The 17,390-nt window shown below is 34.7% G+C and overlaps 1 protein-coding gene across 1 annotated transcript in view; it reads left to right on the top strand.

Annotated features, from left to right (window-relative positions):
• LOC135203367 (carboxypeptidase B-like) overlaps positions 1-840 on the top strand; it is a 40,896-nt gene extending 40,056 nt beyond the window's left edge. Inside the window, exon 13 of the mRNA XM_064233101.1 lies at positions 689-840. Coding sequence (XP_064089171.1) covers positions 689-736 — 48 coding nt within the window. The 3' untranslated portion in view covers positions 737-840. The remainder of the gene's footprint in view (positions 1-688) is intronic.
• Positions 841-17,390: the final 16,550 nt, after the last annotated feature.

Genomic DNA, 17,390 nt, shown 5'->3' with positions numbered 1-17,390 from the left:
AGCTGTATTCTCCTTATCACCAATTGTAAATCAACTCTGTCAGTACTTTTGTTAATTTAGGTCCTGTTCCAATAGTACAATAGCCTTTGATTTCTAGCACTTCTGTTTAGTCTGACCAACTTTCCCAAAATTCATGTCCATCAGGGCTTTGTCTGCAGTGCTTACACGGAAAACGAATTGTTTTTTTCATAGTATCATCATTATTGTTTCATTTAATCATTTCAAGTCTTCCTCGTGTATTTTCATTTCATCTTGGACAAGTTTGCTTGCTCTTTTATGGCTTGTCTCAGCTATTCCACCAAAATTTCTATCTGTCTATATCACAACTGAATATATATTTTTATGCACCTTTATATCTCCTGCTCACTATATAAGTTTTATGTTCCTTCATTGCATCATTTTCATAATTTCTCTTCTCATTACTGCGAGTTTCCACACTTGCCAGGCTTGATTTTACTTACCCTGCTTCATTTGCGTTTTCCCAAATACCCTGGCTAATACTGGAGGCATTTTTTGAAAAGAACTCATTTTTTCGATATATTTCCTTTGAAAATTTTGCATTCCCTTACGGACAAGCTTTGATACGGAAACTCTATAATCATTGTCAGTCTGAAGTGTACAATTCGATGAAGTTCCTCAACTTGATAGATTGAATAAAAATATAAATCAATTATCATCAATTGAACAGGTACAAGATGCTTGGGAGGTTGTAAAGATTTTGGCTACACTGGTCTGAATGAAGTAACGGAAGGAGTCAACAAACGAAAGTTCCTCCAGTGAATATGAGAGACAAGGAAGGAGCTATGGTTTGCAACGCAGATTATAAAAAATTGCAAAAATTGCTAATGTCATTAAAATATTTATGATTACAAAAATTTTGAATTTGTGATTAAATAACTTTGAAATCATTATCATATAGTATTTCATTCTCATCTATGGTGTATCACTATACTTTGACCAGAAATAATAAGTAAAAAACCGCAATATTGTATATGAGCGACAGCATTTTTTCAAAGTTGCGGTATATTGTGAGATCAGATGAAGTGAAATACTCACTGAAATACTCTGAAGCACTGTCAATAACTTTGAAGAACTCTACTCTGTAATACTCCTTTTGCACAACTGGGAGTATATTTCTGAGAACCATCACCAAGCCGCTTTCGAATCTTGCGCTTGTGAGGGAGAGTCATTGGTCCTAGTTCACTCCTGTGCACAATTTGAAAATTTTCCTTAAACTTGTTGTCTGTAGGAAGGGATTTGAGATTTTCTGCAGATACTTTGACAGCAGCAAGCATTCCATTAACTGTGATTTTTGTCCCTGTAAGAGCCTTATTAAGATGGTGAATGTTTTATATATTGGATGGAAGAAGCTTGTCAAGCAGCGTAGCTATCACTTATGGCCGATAACTTAGCGATAGTGTAGCTTCCAAACTGAGCCATTCCATTTTCAGGTCTACTATTTGGTAGTGTTACCTTTAAAACCTAATAAATTTACATAAAAATACTGTCTAATAGGAAAATCAAAGGCTTAGATGAAGGAAAGATAATAATAAACTCACAGGCAGTTCCTGCAAACGTTGGCGTTTGCTTCGTTTGCTGACTTCGTATGTAAACAATGGGATACGTCAGTCAAAATTTAGAGGAATATTTAATCTGACCACGAACCTAATGAAAAAATACATAACTATTTCAATATTATTTTAATATTGATAACTTGTTTCTGTTGAGTATGTATTTAATAGCAGTATTAATAGCCTCATTTCCAGTGTCTGTTATATAAAACATGGAAGAAAAAAGTGGGGGTAGCAATTGCTTTATTGCCCCCCAACTCCCCAAAATAAAAAAGTGGAGGATATGTCCCTGAGCGCCCCACCCAACACCCAGGCAGATGACGCCTATGATGTTAATGAAAGTTAGGAATAAAAAGTGTGCTACAGGTGCATTTTCAAAGGCTATTAATGCAACAGTTTATACTATTTCTGGAAAATGCACCCCGGCTAACAGCCACTCCTAAATAGCAGGAGCGATTTGACCCAGATGATCTCAACATCTTTGGAATCAATTTCGTCACCTATCATAAACAACCAAAATATAGCTGAATAACCAACCTGGCAACTGTACACCCACTGCTTCTTGCTATACTATATATAACCATGTAATCTGTATGCCCTTAGGAAACCTGATATACCAGCTACATGCTGATGAGAAAAAAAAATAATAAAAAGAATAGAGAAGACTCTGTACAAATGAAGTGAAGTAGAATCAGCTGTAATAATAATAATTATCTGCAAATTTTTCCGTGTCAAAAATGATGATAATGGTTGCAGACTCACAATAATATAGCATGTGAGGGTTGATGGTCTTCAATAAATATTAATAGCTTTTGAACCTTTTGCTTGGTTCATCATCAGTCAGGTGAACTTTATATTTTTAAAGACTCGTCGAAGTAAACTTCTGAGCAGGACAATTCCACAAGGAACGGAAATGAAGGAGGCGCTCAACAACCCAATTAGGTGATTCTGTTGTTGATGTTCGTATTTCTGTTTGCTATTCTGCTGGAACGTCTTGTTGGTTGTGATGATGCTGCTGCTGCCTGGTGTTCCCCTGGTGGTGTAGCTGCAACTTTGCTAGGCGTAAGGTCCTTTGTACTGTATCCTGTCTGAGGGAAGAGAGCTGAAGACGGACACGCAACAGAGTAAAAACAGAGCTTGTCTTTTAAAATTGAAAGTTGTAACAAAGTTTGTAAGAACGTAAAAATTGACTAATGGGTCCTCACCATCGAACGACTTGTTAGCGTAAAAAGCTTCTCCTAAGTTTAAGCAGCACCTTCCACCAGTCTTCTTGTTTGGACATTATAATTTTCAAATAAATTATGTTAGATCCATCCCAATTCGGTCTATGATTGTTGTTGAAGGCATTGGAGACTATTGTATTGTTCTGTGGATGTAGTCCATTTGGCGTTTGTGTTCCACTAATCGGGTCGGTAGTCCTCTAACATTTTCCTCAAAATATTTTCCCTTACAATGTTGACAGGGGATTTTGTAAAAACCCAGAGTGAAAGGATTCTTATTGTTATTGTTTTTTTTTCTAATTAGTTTATGGCTATCATCCCAGGTGTTTACGAAATAGTCTGTTTAAGTAGTACTGAAAAAACCCTTATAAGAAAAATAGAGAAGAATCTCTAGAGGCGTAACTCTGCTGTAGTAGCCATTACTTTTAATAATGATAATAATAATAAAAATAACAATAATAATAATCACAAGATCAGGCACTAAGAACCAGATATATCCAAAGAATGATAGATGGAAATAACATCTCTCCCATATGTAGGAAGTGCAATACGAAAAATGAAACCATAAACCACATAGCAAGCAAATGTCCGGCCCTTGCACAGAAGCAGTACAAAAAGAGGCATGATTCAGTGGCAAAAGCCCGCCACTGGAGCCTGTGCAAGAAACATCAGCTACCTTGCAGTAATAAGTGGTACGAGCACCAACCTGAAGGAGTGATAGAAAACGATCAGGCAAAGATCCTCTGGGACTATGGTATCAGAACAGAAAGGGTGATACGTGCAAATAGACCAGACGTGACGTTGATTGACAAAATCAAGAAGAATGTTTTAGCCATTGATGTCGCAATACCATGAGACACCAGAGTTGGAGAGAAAGGAAAGGAGAAAATCGATAAGTATCAAGACCTTAAAATAGAAATAAGAAGGATATGAGATATGCCAGTGGAAATTGTACCCATAATCATAGGAACACTAAGCACGATTCCAATGTCCTTGAAAAGGAATCTGAAAAAAATAGATGCTGAAGTAGCACCAGGACTAATGCAAATGTGTGTGATCCTGAAAACAGCGCACATAGTAAGAAAATTGATGGACTCTTAAGGAGGCAGGATGCAACTCGGTAAGCCACACTATAAATACACCCAGACGAATTGGAGGACTGTGATAAAACAAATATATATATATATATATATACCATATATATATATATATATATATATATATATATAGATATATATATATATATATATTTACATTTGTACAAATGGTAATGAAACTGGTGTCGACGACTTTCCTCTTCAAGTGATATGTTTGACCACTAACTTTTCAATGACAGTTCACATTTCATTGCCTAACATGAATATTATAGGTCAGTTACTCAGAAACATCGCTGAGCCAGCGAAGCGGATGATAGGATAAATTAAAACTATATTTAAAAACAACTCGCTCATTTCTGTCAATCCCTTTGACATTATATATATATATATATATATATATATATATATATATATATATATATATATATATATATATTATATATATATATACTTCATGTTAGGCAATGAAATGTGAACTGTCATTGAAAAGTTAGTGGTCAAACATATCACTTGAAGAGGAAAGTCGTCGACACCAGTTTCATTACCATTTGTACAAATGTAAATTCATGCACTGACTGTCAATGTCTTTCTTCAGCCTGAAGGTTGCGAGCCAGGAAACCAATAAAAGTCATAAATCACACCCATGTGTACATAAATACCTGCCCTTTGCTTTTCAGCAAGACATCATGACGCTTGACAATATGAAAGTAAGTCAAACATAGCATAATGAATGCAGAAATCGTGCATGAGTGAACAGTCAAACAATTCGACTGTTTAGAAAGTTCATGTGTGTTATCTTAGCTTGCGACGAACTTTTATTATGTATAATAAACAAGTCTTTATGAAGTTATCATCATAGCTTGGTTATTGATTAAGGGCCATTTCACTCTAAAACGCGTTGAGTCCAGATAATAATGTAGTAATTGAAGAAAAATGATCGGATTTGTCATGGAAAGGAAAGGAATATAGGATTTAAGTTAAAGGTCATTCAGCACTAAAAGGAAAATTGAGAGTAACGGAGGTTTGAAACGTTTAACGGGAGAAAAACTTCACAGTTGCACAACGAAAAAATTGTTAGGAAATGGTGGAAAGTAAGATCGAAGAAAGAGAATATAAACGGATGTACAGTAAAGTAAATTAAAGAGATGCAACTAGTGGCCGAAGAGAGGTGCACTGATTGCGGTAGCCCCTTACGGGGGATGATATGTCATCGACAAAGAATATACTTTGTTTTTATTTTTCACTTAAGTAGCATAACTTCTCTTTTCATATCGTCGGATTGGGTTACTTTTCAGGTTGGGGTTTTCTGATTTATTTATAACATTCTCCTTTTCGTACTTGGGCTGAAACTTGACTAGTATAATAACAATAATTCTTTGGTGGAGTCCAAAGGTCTAAACCCAAACCGCTTGTTTTTCTTCCACTCCTCACATCAACTATTGACCGCTTCATTGTGCGAGTACCTTGCAGCACAAGGCCTAAGGTTTAAGGTATATGAGCCCCTACCCGTTATTTTTGCTTGAAATGAAAGGCTCGTTTTAGAGACTGATTCTTTTCATATAGAGGGAATCAATTCTTTTGTCAAGGGTTTGTATCCATACGGGAGGGATTTGTCTATGTTCTGTCCGGCGAAAGAAGAGCTGGGAAAAATTGCTATTCGTTTCTGGTGAGATTTTCGATGTGTTATTAACATAACTGAGATCTGACGAGGGAGAGAGAGAGAGAAATAGATTTCATTTGAAATAATTGAAAAGATCTATTGCTATATAGTAACAGATATTCTACAAAAAGCTTTTGTAAAGAAAGTGGTCCGTTACTTAAAATAAAATAAACCAGTTCAAAATATACTGTACATTACTCTCCCGAAAGATATTTTGTAGAATTTCTTATATCGAAAAAGGGTAAAAAATACAAATATGAAACGATTTCTTATTTGCAAGAAACTTTGATGATTTGTAAAAGCCGCTTTTAAAGATGAACACAAATAAATGTCTTGATGCCTCAGCGCCTATCCATTGTTCTGAGGAATATCGTCTAGATATTTTTGCCATTTTATTTTGCGATGGCCCATGAGCCGTTCGCTTTCCATACTTGCGGAAGTAAAGACTACGAGAATCATCGAATTACTGTCTTCCTCCAGTTTCAGTCACAATTACAGGTGAAGATCTTAGGCTTTCATATGAATTTTGGCTGAACTGGCTCCCATCTAAGTCAAAGGATATAATTGTATTAAGAGAAGGTTGAAAGTGTCAAGCATTTATAACCTCTCAGAGTAATTCCATTCATAAATGTATAGCAAAAGTTTTATTCGGTATATTGGACGTTAACCTTCGAGATATTACGTTACTTTTCTTTGTTATATAACAGACTGTAACATTTTTTTAACGGTTGTAATAACACTATAATAATTAAACAAATAAATAAAAGAACAAATAAATGATAAACTTACATACTGAATGCAGGAAATGTTAATTAGCGGATTCATACCCTTTCTCTCTCTCTCTCTCTCTCTCTCTCTCTCTCTCTCTCTCTCTCTCTCTCTCTCTCTCTCTCTCTCTCAGCGGTAAACCTTGAAACAAAATTGCTTCATAATATTTAGCCAGTGATCTTTATAGTCCATTCAAACCCCATGAAGCTTTCTTAAAAAACCAAAGAACGTAAATTACCGAATCTTTATAATTGCTCTAATGCTATTGAATGGCAAGAGGGCTAACATTAATTTACTGAAAGGAATATCTAATTAGAATTGAGTAACGGTGATGGAGCATCTCAGTGCCTGTGGTTACGCGTGCGCACGCACACACTCAACTCTTATAGCAAAACTAGGAGGAAAAAATGTAAATGACTTATGTACAAGTCAGTTAACTGTAGTGAGTTGCAGCTGGTCTATGTCGTTAGTTTATAACAGTACACCAGTTATTTATATTGTTGTACTAATGAAATAAAAGAAAACTACTTTGATGAGTATATATTCTCAGGTAAACTCCCTGCGTATAAATATGCTACCGAGCTCTTGTTCCCCGTTACTTGGAACTATTTCTGATTCTCATATACATAATTCTTTAGATTTAGATGATAAAACAAAATCACTCATTATCCCATTGAGGGATTCGTTAGTTTTGATGTTTGTCCTCTTTTTACTAAAGTCCCTATAGATTCTGTTTTAGAACTAACCCATCATGAATTACCTCTCCCTGTAAGTCATATCATTTCACTCACTAGGTTATGCTTTTCTGATTGTAAGTTATATTCAGTGGTGAATTTTATCAACAAATATCTGATATGGAATTCTTTGAAATACGTTATTTACCTAATATCATTTATATTCATTTAAAGTTGTATAGATATGTTAACGATATGTCAGCTGTTTTGCCTGCTGGTATTGATGTGAATGATTTACGCTCTAGTTTGAATAACAAGTTAACATCAATTAAGTTTACTTCAGAAATGGAAAAAATAAAAATGCCCCCCTTTTCTAAGATATTTTAATTCACAGAGACTCTTTCCAATGCAAATTCAGTATTTATAGGAAACCAAGCAACAACTTAACTTATGTCCATTTCTATTCAGGCCACCATCATAATATCAAAATATCAGTTTTTTTCTTTTATGTTTTTATGAGTAATACACATAGTCAATCCCCAATGTTTGGATCAATATATCAAATACATAAAAAAGATAATAGGGACCTATATTAGATATTTACTGCAATAAAGCCCACAAAAAGTTTCATAGTGAAAGTAACATGGAGAAAGAAACATCCAAGAACATCATTAGCTTTCCTTATTTCAATGATTTTGAAACTATAAAATCATTGTTAAAATATTTCAATATCAACTTTGGTTTTTCCTATACTAACTCACTAAAAGGAAAGCTAATAAAAATGGCCCAAAGGATAGTGAAAACATAATATATAAAATTCCATGTCCGGATTGTCCCCCAATTTATGCTGACCAATCTAGCAAAGATTTAGAAGTAAGAACTAAAAAGTGGAAGTATTCTGTCAAAACTGGGCAAACAACCAATGCAATATCCATTTATTTAAGTGAAAACTCTCACTAAATAAACTGGACCGGCAGTTCAGTAATTGCTAGATCAAAATATTTCTTCTTACAAAATCTTTAGGATCTGCCATTATGAAACTTACTTTCGACTATAATTTTAACCTTATCTCTGTCTTGTATCATTTGGATCCTTGAATAAGTAAAGTATTTAGGAATGACCTTGCAGATTCACTGACTTAATTACAAATTAGATACCTTATAGATTTTCACTTTGTATCTTTATGTTTAATTTATTATTTTGTGAAAATGTTCACTTTCAAAAAAATAAATTTATTGTTTACCAAAATAAGATTTATTGAATTGTACCGTTTTTTGGTAGTCATTCACCACCCTGTACAATCTTTTGATTGCCTTGTCTGTGCTTCCAAGTGGTTAGACTTAATCTTCTGTGAACCTCTTAAATTGTATCCCTGTATTGGGTAAGTCTATTATTTCCTCAGGTATGTTGGATTCCAGGTACATATTTTCCTTTATAATTCTTATCTGTAATTTAAACATGGTTTCTTTGTAAAATTAGTTTCATATCTATATCAGTCTGCTAAATAAAGGACGAGAGTTGACAGGACTCGTAGCGGTTATTCCATTGTTTCAATTTTTTTTATTTATACAAGTATTTAGGTAGGATTAGCTGAAACTATCACATTCGAACACCGTTGGTTGTATGGCAGGATGTGGGGCTGGAGAAAACGCGTTGTGGTGTCCCCACAGAGCTTGGGTAGGAAACCATGGACCTGAACGGTATTGTTGTTCAGCCATTCCCCATGGGTATTTTAGTAGCTTAACCCCACTGGTAATTAATTATTGTGAGACATTTCTTAAGGGGAAGCGATATGCAGTCCCACTATTATTGTCCAATAGGTTTAGTTGTTAAATACCAGAGTTTTCTCCTGAACATTGTGTCACTCTGTATTTGTATTTCAAGAACGCCATTAGTGTAGTCCAGTGGGCGAGTTAACTAGCTAACTTAGGTCGGCCCCCATTTATTGGGATGGTTTAGTAAGATTTCCCATTCATTTGGATGATTTATAAGATTACTCATGTAGCCTACTGTTATTTTGAGAATTGAATTTTAGGTATTAAAATTCTCTGATGCATTCTCAGTAATTTAAATATTCAATTTTGTTTAACCATTAATGAAATTTATTTTGTTTTGTAAGTGTGTTTTATTTAACATTATATTATTTCTTAATTATCCATAATATTTGATTACCCATTAATATCCTAGTAACATATTTTGACCATTGCCTTGGGTTGTTCAGTGCCTTGATCCTTAAATGCAGTCCACTCTTATACCTCTAGTCCAGGGATATCCTCAGTAGACTTATGTATATGTCTCAAGCTGCTTCAGACGATTTTGACTCCCCAAGTTGGACCGATTCTGAGGGAGAGAGCGGAGTCTTTGGGTTCAACTTGACTACTTCCCAAACCAGAACAATTGGGAAGTAGTGTGTTCTCCACACTATAGTAGAAATATATGGTATATATTATATATATATGTATATACATATATACATATATATATATATATATATCGTGATTTATATTATAGAGAATAATAAGATATGGAGAGAGATATAGAGATATATATGTAGATTAGATAGAGAGATATAGAGATATATATATAGTTATAGATATTATAGTAGAATATATATAGAATATATATTACATATATATATAGAGATAGATATAATATATATAGATATTATATTAGATATATATCACATATATATAGATATAGTAATATATAAGATATATATATATATAGAGATATATATATTCAGCTTGACAGATATATATATATATAGTATAGTATATATGAGAGATATAGAGGATAGATAGATATATAATAGATCCATATATATAGATATAGATATATATATATATATAGGAATTATATAGATAATATATATGTATATACATATATATAGAGATATAGATGGATATATATATAGAATATGTATATATATATATATATATAGATATATATAGATACCATACATATATATATGATATATATATAAACGGAGATATAATATATATATATATATATTATATACATATATATATATATATATATATAGATATATATTGTATATGATATACATATAATATATATCTATATATATATTCTATATATAATATATATATATATATATATATATATATATATATATATATAACTTGTAAGATTCTCGCTCCTGGTGAGCTTAAATTTAATAAGGAAGAGGACAGCGAGAAGACTGGAGATCATTTCTTCTTTATATTGACACCTACGTTTCGGGAATCCTTTCCCATCTTCAGGGCTATAAATAGAATTAATGTTTACAATATTAAAAAGTAATGCGAAATACCCTAAATAATTATAAGAAATATAGTTTGTCATTAAGCTAAAAGAAAAATAAAACTACAAAGTGACTTTAATCTAAAAGTAAATTAAAACACTAAATAACTTAGCAAAATAACATATCCAAAAGCAAAACGAAAAATAAAAATTTAAAAAATAAACAATGAGAGCATACTGTCAGAAATACTGTTTAGAGGTTTGGTTGTTAGCTGATGGAAAATGGCAGAGTGAAAAGGCGATCTTCGGGGAATCAAAAACTACTCGTTTTTCAGGCCAGAGTCTTACCAGATGAGATAGGTATAACATGAGGTAGAATTTTGTTTATGTAGTTCCGGGAAGGCGACATGTTTAGATTCAGAGTTTTCCAATGTTACCTTCTTAGAAAGACAAATCAGTCCTTAATACCGAAGAATTAATTTACACATAATTTACAGATTTCTCATCCAAAAAGTATGCAACCAAAAGCTAAAACTGGGAAGGTGATACATTCATATCTAAATGGCTGTAGACAATCAACGATTTTAATCTCCTGAAACTAAGTGCAAAACGGAGACAATTAGAGTATTTATGTGATGGTGTTGCTACTGTTAAGACTATTTTCTTTTCTGAGGTAGAATACTGCTTACTCAAACTTTTTATTTTTCTGTAAATTTATTACCAAGCTGGAGCATCAGCTAGGCTCCAGTGGACAGCATAGGACTTGGAAGGCGTTACCCAGATCTACTCGCTGAGAAGGAAAGCTAGAGATGGGTGAAGATTTTGTGTAAGATAAAGTCCGGCAAAGATATGAGAGGCAGAATTTCACAGAGGCCTTTTGAGCTAACAGAAAAGGTAATGTTTATGAAATCTACAGATGACTTTGCCCAACTTATTCCCGCTGCTTCTCTCTTGTACTTACATAAACAGGACATTTTGACTGTTTGGATAACGTAGAAAAAAATCTAAACCATAACAGGCTCTTATAAGCCTTATTGCAATAAATTGCTGAATTATTTTTAATCATGAATTTGTAATTGTGGTTTCCATAATAACAGAACTTATTTCACATCAGAAGCCTTGATTCCTAAATATTCATCTCCAAGTATCCGTGAGAGGGAATAGTTACTACCGCCCAAATCATTGAACATTTTTATCTTTTACTTTGATATCTTTATATGCTTAATACCTATAGTGGAAAAAAATCAAATAAAATAAAGAGACTAACGTCTCACCTTTCTGTTTCTTCATATCATCCTCCTCTTCCTCGTCTAAAGTTTAGAGCCCATTCTTTTTATGTTTCTGAAGGACCATTAAACGAAACGCAGATTTTACTCTAAATGGCAAGGGAGAGAAGTGGTTTCTATGTTTACTTCGTGTTTTCAAAGTCTTGTGGGGTTTTAACATTGGTCTTTTTCTTTCCCACCCATGGTCTAGAATAGATAAAAGGAATGGGTTAGCAGTTGTGTTGTCTGAGAATTCTTTCATCTCTTTACTTGAAATTTATTTTCTTTTTATGTACCGTATAACAGATGAGAGGAGTTTGGGTAAAACTATTATATTCTCAAAGCATTTTATTTTCACGCTTAAAGCAAAATATCCAAGAGTAGCTTTTTGTTCGTTAACATTTACGTCGGTCAGTGCAAATTCCTTCAAAGAACGAGGCCTTTAGGTCATAGGATATTCCATTTCATCGCTGCCTTTTGAAGAGAAAATTCCTTCGACCTTCTGCTGCACTTTTTGAATATGAAATGATGAATGTAAGGGAATATCAAGTTATTCCATTTTTACCAGTTTGGTGAATGCCTTTATTGCTGCGCTGTGATCAGATTACTCTTCATCTATCCCGGTGAAGAGGTTACGGTGGCCTCACTCAGATTACACAAATACTTGAACAATCAAATTTCAGTTAGCCGTATTTCCTTTGAGATAGAGCTTTTATACTCGTATGTTTGTGAATTTTTTAAAGTTGCATGTGTGTAATCTGCAGGAAGATAAAATTATCTTTCGTATGCATACAAACCCAAAAACACACACACACACACACACACACACACACATATATATATATATATATATATATATATATATATATATATATATATATATATATATATATATATAGTATATAGTATATATATATATATATATATAATATATATATATATGTATATATATATATATATATATATATATATATATATATATGATATATATATATATATATATATATATATATATATATATATATATGTGTGTGTGTGTGTGTGTGTGTGTGTGAGTGTTTATATATATAGTATACATGTAGTATGTATGTATGTAGTATAGTGTGCATTTGTGTATCTATACTCATAGTTGCAGTGCCGGGGTTAAATGAAATATATAACACCCAATTTTGGAGAGTTCATATTTAATCCTTGCTGACAAATGACATGCAGACTATGAATAGAATAGGGAGAGATACCCGTTTTTGAATAACCACATTTACTTTCCAAGATAAGGACTGAATATAATTTCTGAAAAGGAATCCAGAAGATATACAATTACAGGAGCACTATCTGGCTCCGTGGCACTTGTGACGTTACTTCTATTATTCACAATATCAATGCAAAGTACCACCAAGTAGCAAGTAAACAATTATCCTACAAGTATGGACATGAGATTATGGATCAAGAAATAAAATTAGCAACACAAAATGACACTACACAGTGGAACACTATAAGCGAGGTTGAGAGTCGCTGTTATTGGCGATATTGGCGCTACCAGAGTGAGGTGAGTGGCGCTATTGATGTACAGGGACAGACACACAACAGGGCAGTCTACACGAATCCGCCAAGTATTCCAACATGAAATACTGGTGTCATCCGTTACTGGCAAGAGTGATATGGCACGTGGCCTCTATAAGGGTATAGGTGATTTGATGGGCCAAGTCAGGCTGTATTTATACCTGAGTTTTAGAACCAGTGCTATATGTCCAAACTGGATGTTGTTATTCTCATGAACAAGTCCGAGTTCTCTGAGGGGGCGATTCACCCCAGATCCTTTATCTTTGCCGCTAATCGTCTAAAGGAGCCTGAAAGAGACATTTGAATGTGACAGGGAAGTGCCAAAACAGCGAGAACAATGGAAGTGCTCATGGATCGAGAGAGACTAGCGTTATGCAGATGTGAGGAGGTGAAGTCGGAGATGCGGCTTCACCTCCTCACATCTGTTAGGTCAGGTAAAAAAAAGGGGCGATGTCAGGTAGAAGGCTGAGTTACGCCAAGAAGACCTCCCAGGAGACATGCGAACTTTCGCGACTTACCAGGAAGTTCTCACTTTAGTGGCCTTTTAAAAATCAATCTGTTGGACCATCATTACCGTTCAACTTCCTCTAAGGCATGATCCAGTTCCCCCCCTTAGGCCCCTGAAATATACAAAATATAAAATAATTCCCCCCCCCCCACGGAAACAACCCCCCCCCCCCCCCCCCCCACCCATACTGTTTTTATTTCCCACTCTCTCGGGAGTGGGAAAACTCAAGAATGACAAAAATAATTGCACTAAACAAAAATATTCCGACCAAAAACAAAAAAATAATAAATCAAAGCTCCCATACAAGAAAACCAGAAACCCACAAAATGAAAACTCCTTTTAACCCATAATTAATACACAATTAATTCATAATTAATTTACAACTCCCACAAAAAAAACGCATGCATGTATTACACCACAAGCATACCCCGAGAGAGAGAGAAGAACGACGAGAGAGAGAGAGAGAGATTGGAGACGAGAGGAGAGGGAAGAATACATCGTTTCGCCCTCAAACAAGAAAATGCAAGTCCACCCCAAGTAAAGAAAACGAGTCTACGGTAAGAGAGAGACAGAGAGAGAGAGAGAGAGAGAGAGAGAGAGAGGACAGCAGACAAAAAATCAACACACCCCCCTCTTCAGTACAGAATGTCTTCGCCTCACACTCCCCAATTACCCCCTTGTCCCCGACAAGTACTTGACCTGCATGCAGAGTTGCAAAAATTACAATGCGCATAATATCCTTTAAGACTCAATCATTCCTCGACCTCAGTTATTGAACCAAAAACAGTGAGTTACTATAAAGCCCCCAATCACTACACCAACAAAGACCCTTTCACACACATATACGTATGTAAAAAAGAAAAAAACTAAATAAAGTACGTTGCCATCTCACACATATATACAAGCATGCATTATGAGAGAACACGCCCATTAAAGGAAGATATGAAAAGAAAAGAGCAAAGCAGTTAACAGAACACTTACAGCAAAAAAAAAAAAAAAAAAAAAATAGCGTATTTACACACACACAGAAACGGGAAAAGAAGAAAAAAGAGGAGAATAAAACGAACCCTGCTCTCTAACTTTTCCCCAGATATCCCCTTTCCAAAACAACTCGACAGCCCTGCATAAGAACACATTACGTGAAAGCGAAGAATGACATATAATCTCCCCACACAAACCAACGCTCAAACTAGCGGTCACCTAAAGGTCGGCTTCCCTTACATCCAACAGACGAATTTTTGACTAAATAAAAAATCATTACTCCCGCAGGAATATCAACAACGCATTGCTTCTCCCACAACTAAACACATAAATGATTAATGTACAACCTCTCTCTTCGGAGTTGGAACCGAACGTTTAAACCTTTAACCGCCTGACCATCAAACTGTTCTGAGGACAAAGTCTTACCTTTGGACTGGAACATGGTAACATTGACCAGCCTGAAAACCTATTTTTTCATATACACAAAGACAACTGGAAATTATCGAAGGCAAATTAATGAAACTCCGGACTACAAAAATAAGCAAGATTCTATCTGTCGGGGAAAACTGAATTAAATAGACAATATATATATATATATATATATATATATATATATAGATATATATATATATATATATATATATATATATATATAGATATATAGATTGAAAAACAGAGAAGCTAAAAAAATATATGCTTTTAATAGAACATAAGTAATGGAAATTTTCTTAATAATTCTGTCAATACCTTTCAGTAATAACTTAGAACAGTAATAATACATAATATCCTTAAATGAAAAAAATAGCAAAAAACAATATACTAATAATAATTTATAGCGAGAGTTTCGTGGTGCTACTTTTATTCCACCCAAACTATTACCTAAAATCCTTCCCTATTTTACTGAACCCTATAAGGATGAGAGTCGTATCATTTAATACTCTCCCGTTCCTTTTGTCTCTTAGATTTTCTATTGTTTTTATGCGGATTCCGACCAAAACCAATAGAATTTGCAACATCAGGGGAATTTTCCATTTACCTACAACACAAATATCGGCAATATCCAAATACCAAAACGAAGGTTTATGAATTATTTATCTGATGACTTAAGAGCTGTGGAGAAAATCAAATCCTTCTCCTTCCTTGTTTATACATGTCTCTCTCTCTCTCTCTCTCTCTCTCTCTCTCTCTATATATATATATATATATATATATATATATATATATATATATATATATATATATATATAGATATAATATAGAGAGAGAGAGAGAGAGAGAGAGAGAGAGAGAGAGAGAGAGAGAGAGTTTAGAATTCAAGCTGCAACACATTCGTAGTTATGATTACTAGACTAGAAGGAATACGACTAGCAAAGGTATAAAGAAAACGTAAAAGAAAAAAATTGCATAAACGCGATGCATAGGACCTGCAATAATTATTCAGGAACTCGGGTAAATAGGATTTTTTCTTTTATCCTTCCCCTTTCCTTTCCTTCAAATAAAAATGTTAATGTTTCAGCTGGCATGATTCCAAGTATTAGGACTTCCAAGCGCCAGAAATAAAATCTTAGTGCATAATGGAATTACTAATTTATACCCCAATATCAAAGGACAGATAATATTAACATCCCCAAATAATTCACGAAAAAATGTAGTTTTTCCGGGATATTGAACAATTCACTGCAGCTTTAATACACATACACTCTCTCTCTCACACACACACATATATTATGAATCCCCTTTGCTTCTTCCATGTAAAATAACATTAAAGCACATTCCTCCGATATTTATCTCCTTTCTCTCTCTCTCTCGATCTCGCACATCCCCCATTCCTCTTGTCTTTCACATGTGCTGCCCTGTTCGTACTTTTCCAGAACTACTCAGATGAGTCACTCAGGACAAAATAAAAGGGACCAGTGCAAGGAACGAGAGAGCCGATGAGCTAGCCAAAAGCACAAAGCACATGCAAATACATATACATCCTGCACTGCAACAAATCAAGAATGCAATGAAACCACTCTGCAAAGAAAACTTGCTAAAAGGCCATCATGAGTAGGTAGAAAAGAACGCACCGTCTGCCAGATGGTATAAGAGGTCGACCGACCTAGTGCCTCCTCCCATAGACAGGCACACACCAAGTAAACTTGCTGTGATCATCCACAGACTCAGGCTAGGATACAAAGCCTGCTGGGAAATCGTGGAAAACTGTCAAGAAGAAACACAGCAACCTCTCCTTCACTACCTGCTGGAGTGCAGAGAAACAGCAAGGCTAAGAGGTGCAGCACAGGTAGATTTAAATTCACAAGATGCTGAACATGCAGCTGCCACAGTCACAAAAACGATCATTGTGAACCTAGAAGAGCATGCCCAGATGCTCTACAACCTTCCTCCACCAAGGTAAATAAGCTAAAGTAACATCATTCACCCTCATCACATCCCCTCGCTGTAAGGCTCTATCCACATCATCTACTACCATTCTTCTAAACTTTACCTACCACTGAAATTCTTCCGCAGGGACCCAAGGGAGTAAAGGGTTGGACAACCCCACCTTCACAGTTTCTCTAATTTTCGAAGGCCTTACATTTTTCTAACTTCTACTGCAATATGACATGATGGCCCTCTTTTACTGTCACCATCATCCTTCCCCTATTCACTCCTATCTCTGCAACTAAAAATATTTCCAACCTCACAAACCTAACCTTGAACCTAATGAATCTTTTCAGATCACCTACGGGCCGAACAAGGGAAAGGCCCGTGCCAACAAGAAGTGTTGGCTTAATACAACAACAACAACAACAACAACAACGAGGAAGGCCTCACTTTCTCCCACACCCCAGTCGAGTCAG

Source organism: Macrobrachium nipponense, chromosome 36 (genome assembly GCF_015104395.2).
Source record: "Macrobrachium nipponense isolate FS-2020 chromosome 36, ASM1510439v2, whole genome shotgun sequence".
NCBI lineage: Eukaryota > Metazoa > Arthropoda > Malacostraca > Decapoda > Palaemonidae > Macrobrachium > Macrobrachium nipponense.
Note: the sequence above shows the minus strand (reverse complement) of the source record. Positions and strands in the feature narration are given on the sequence as shown.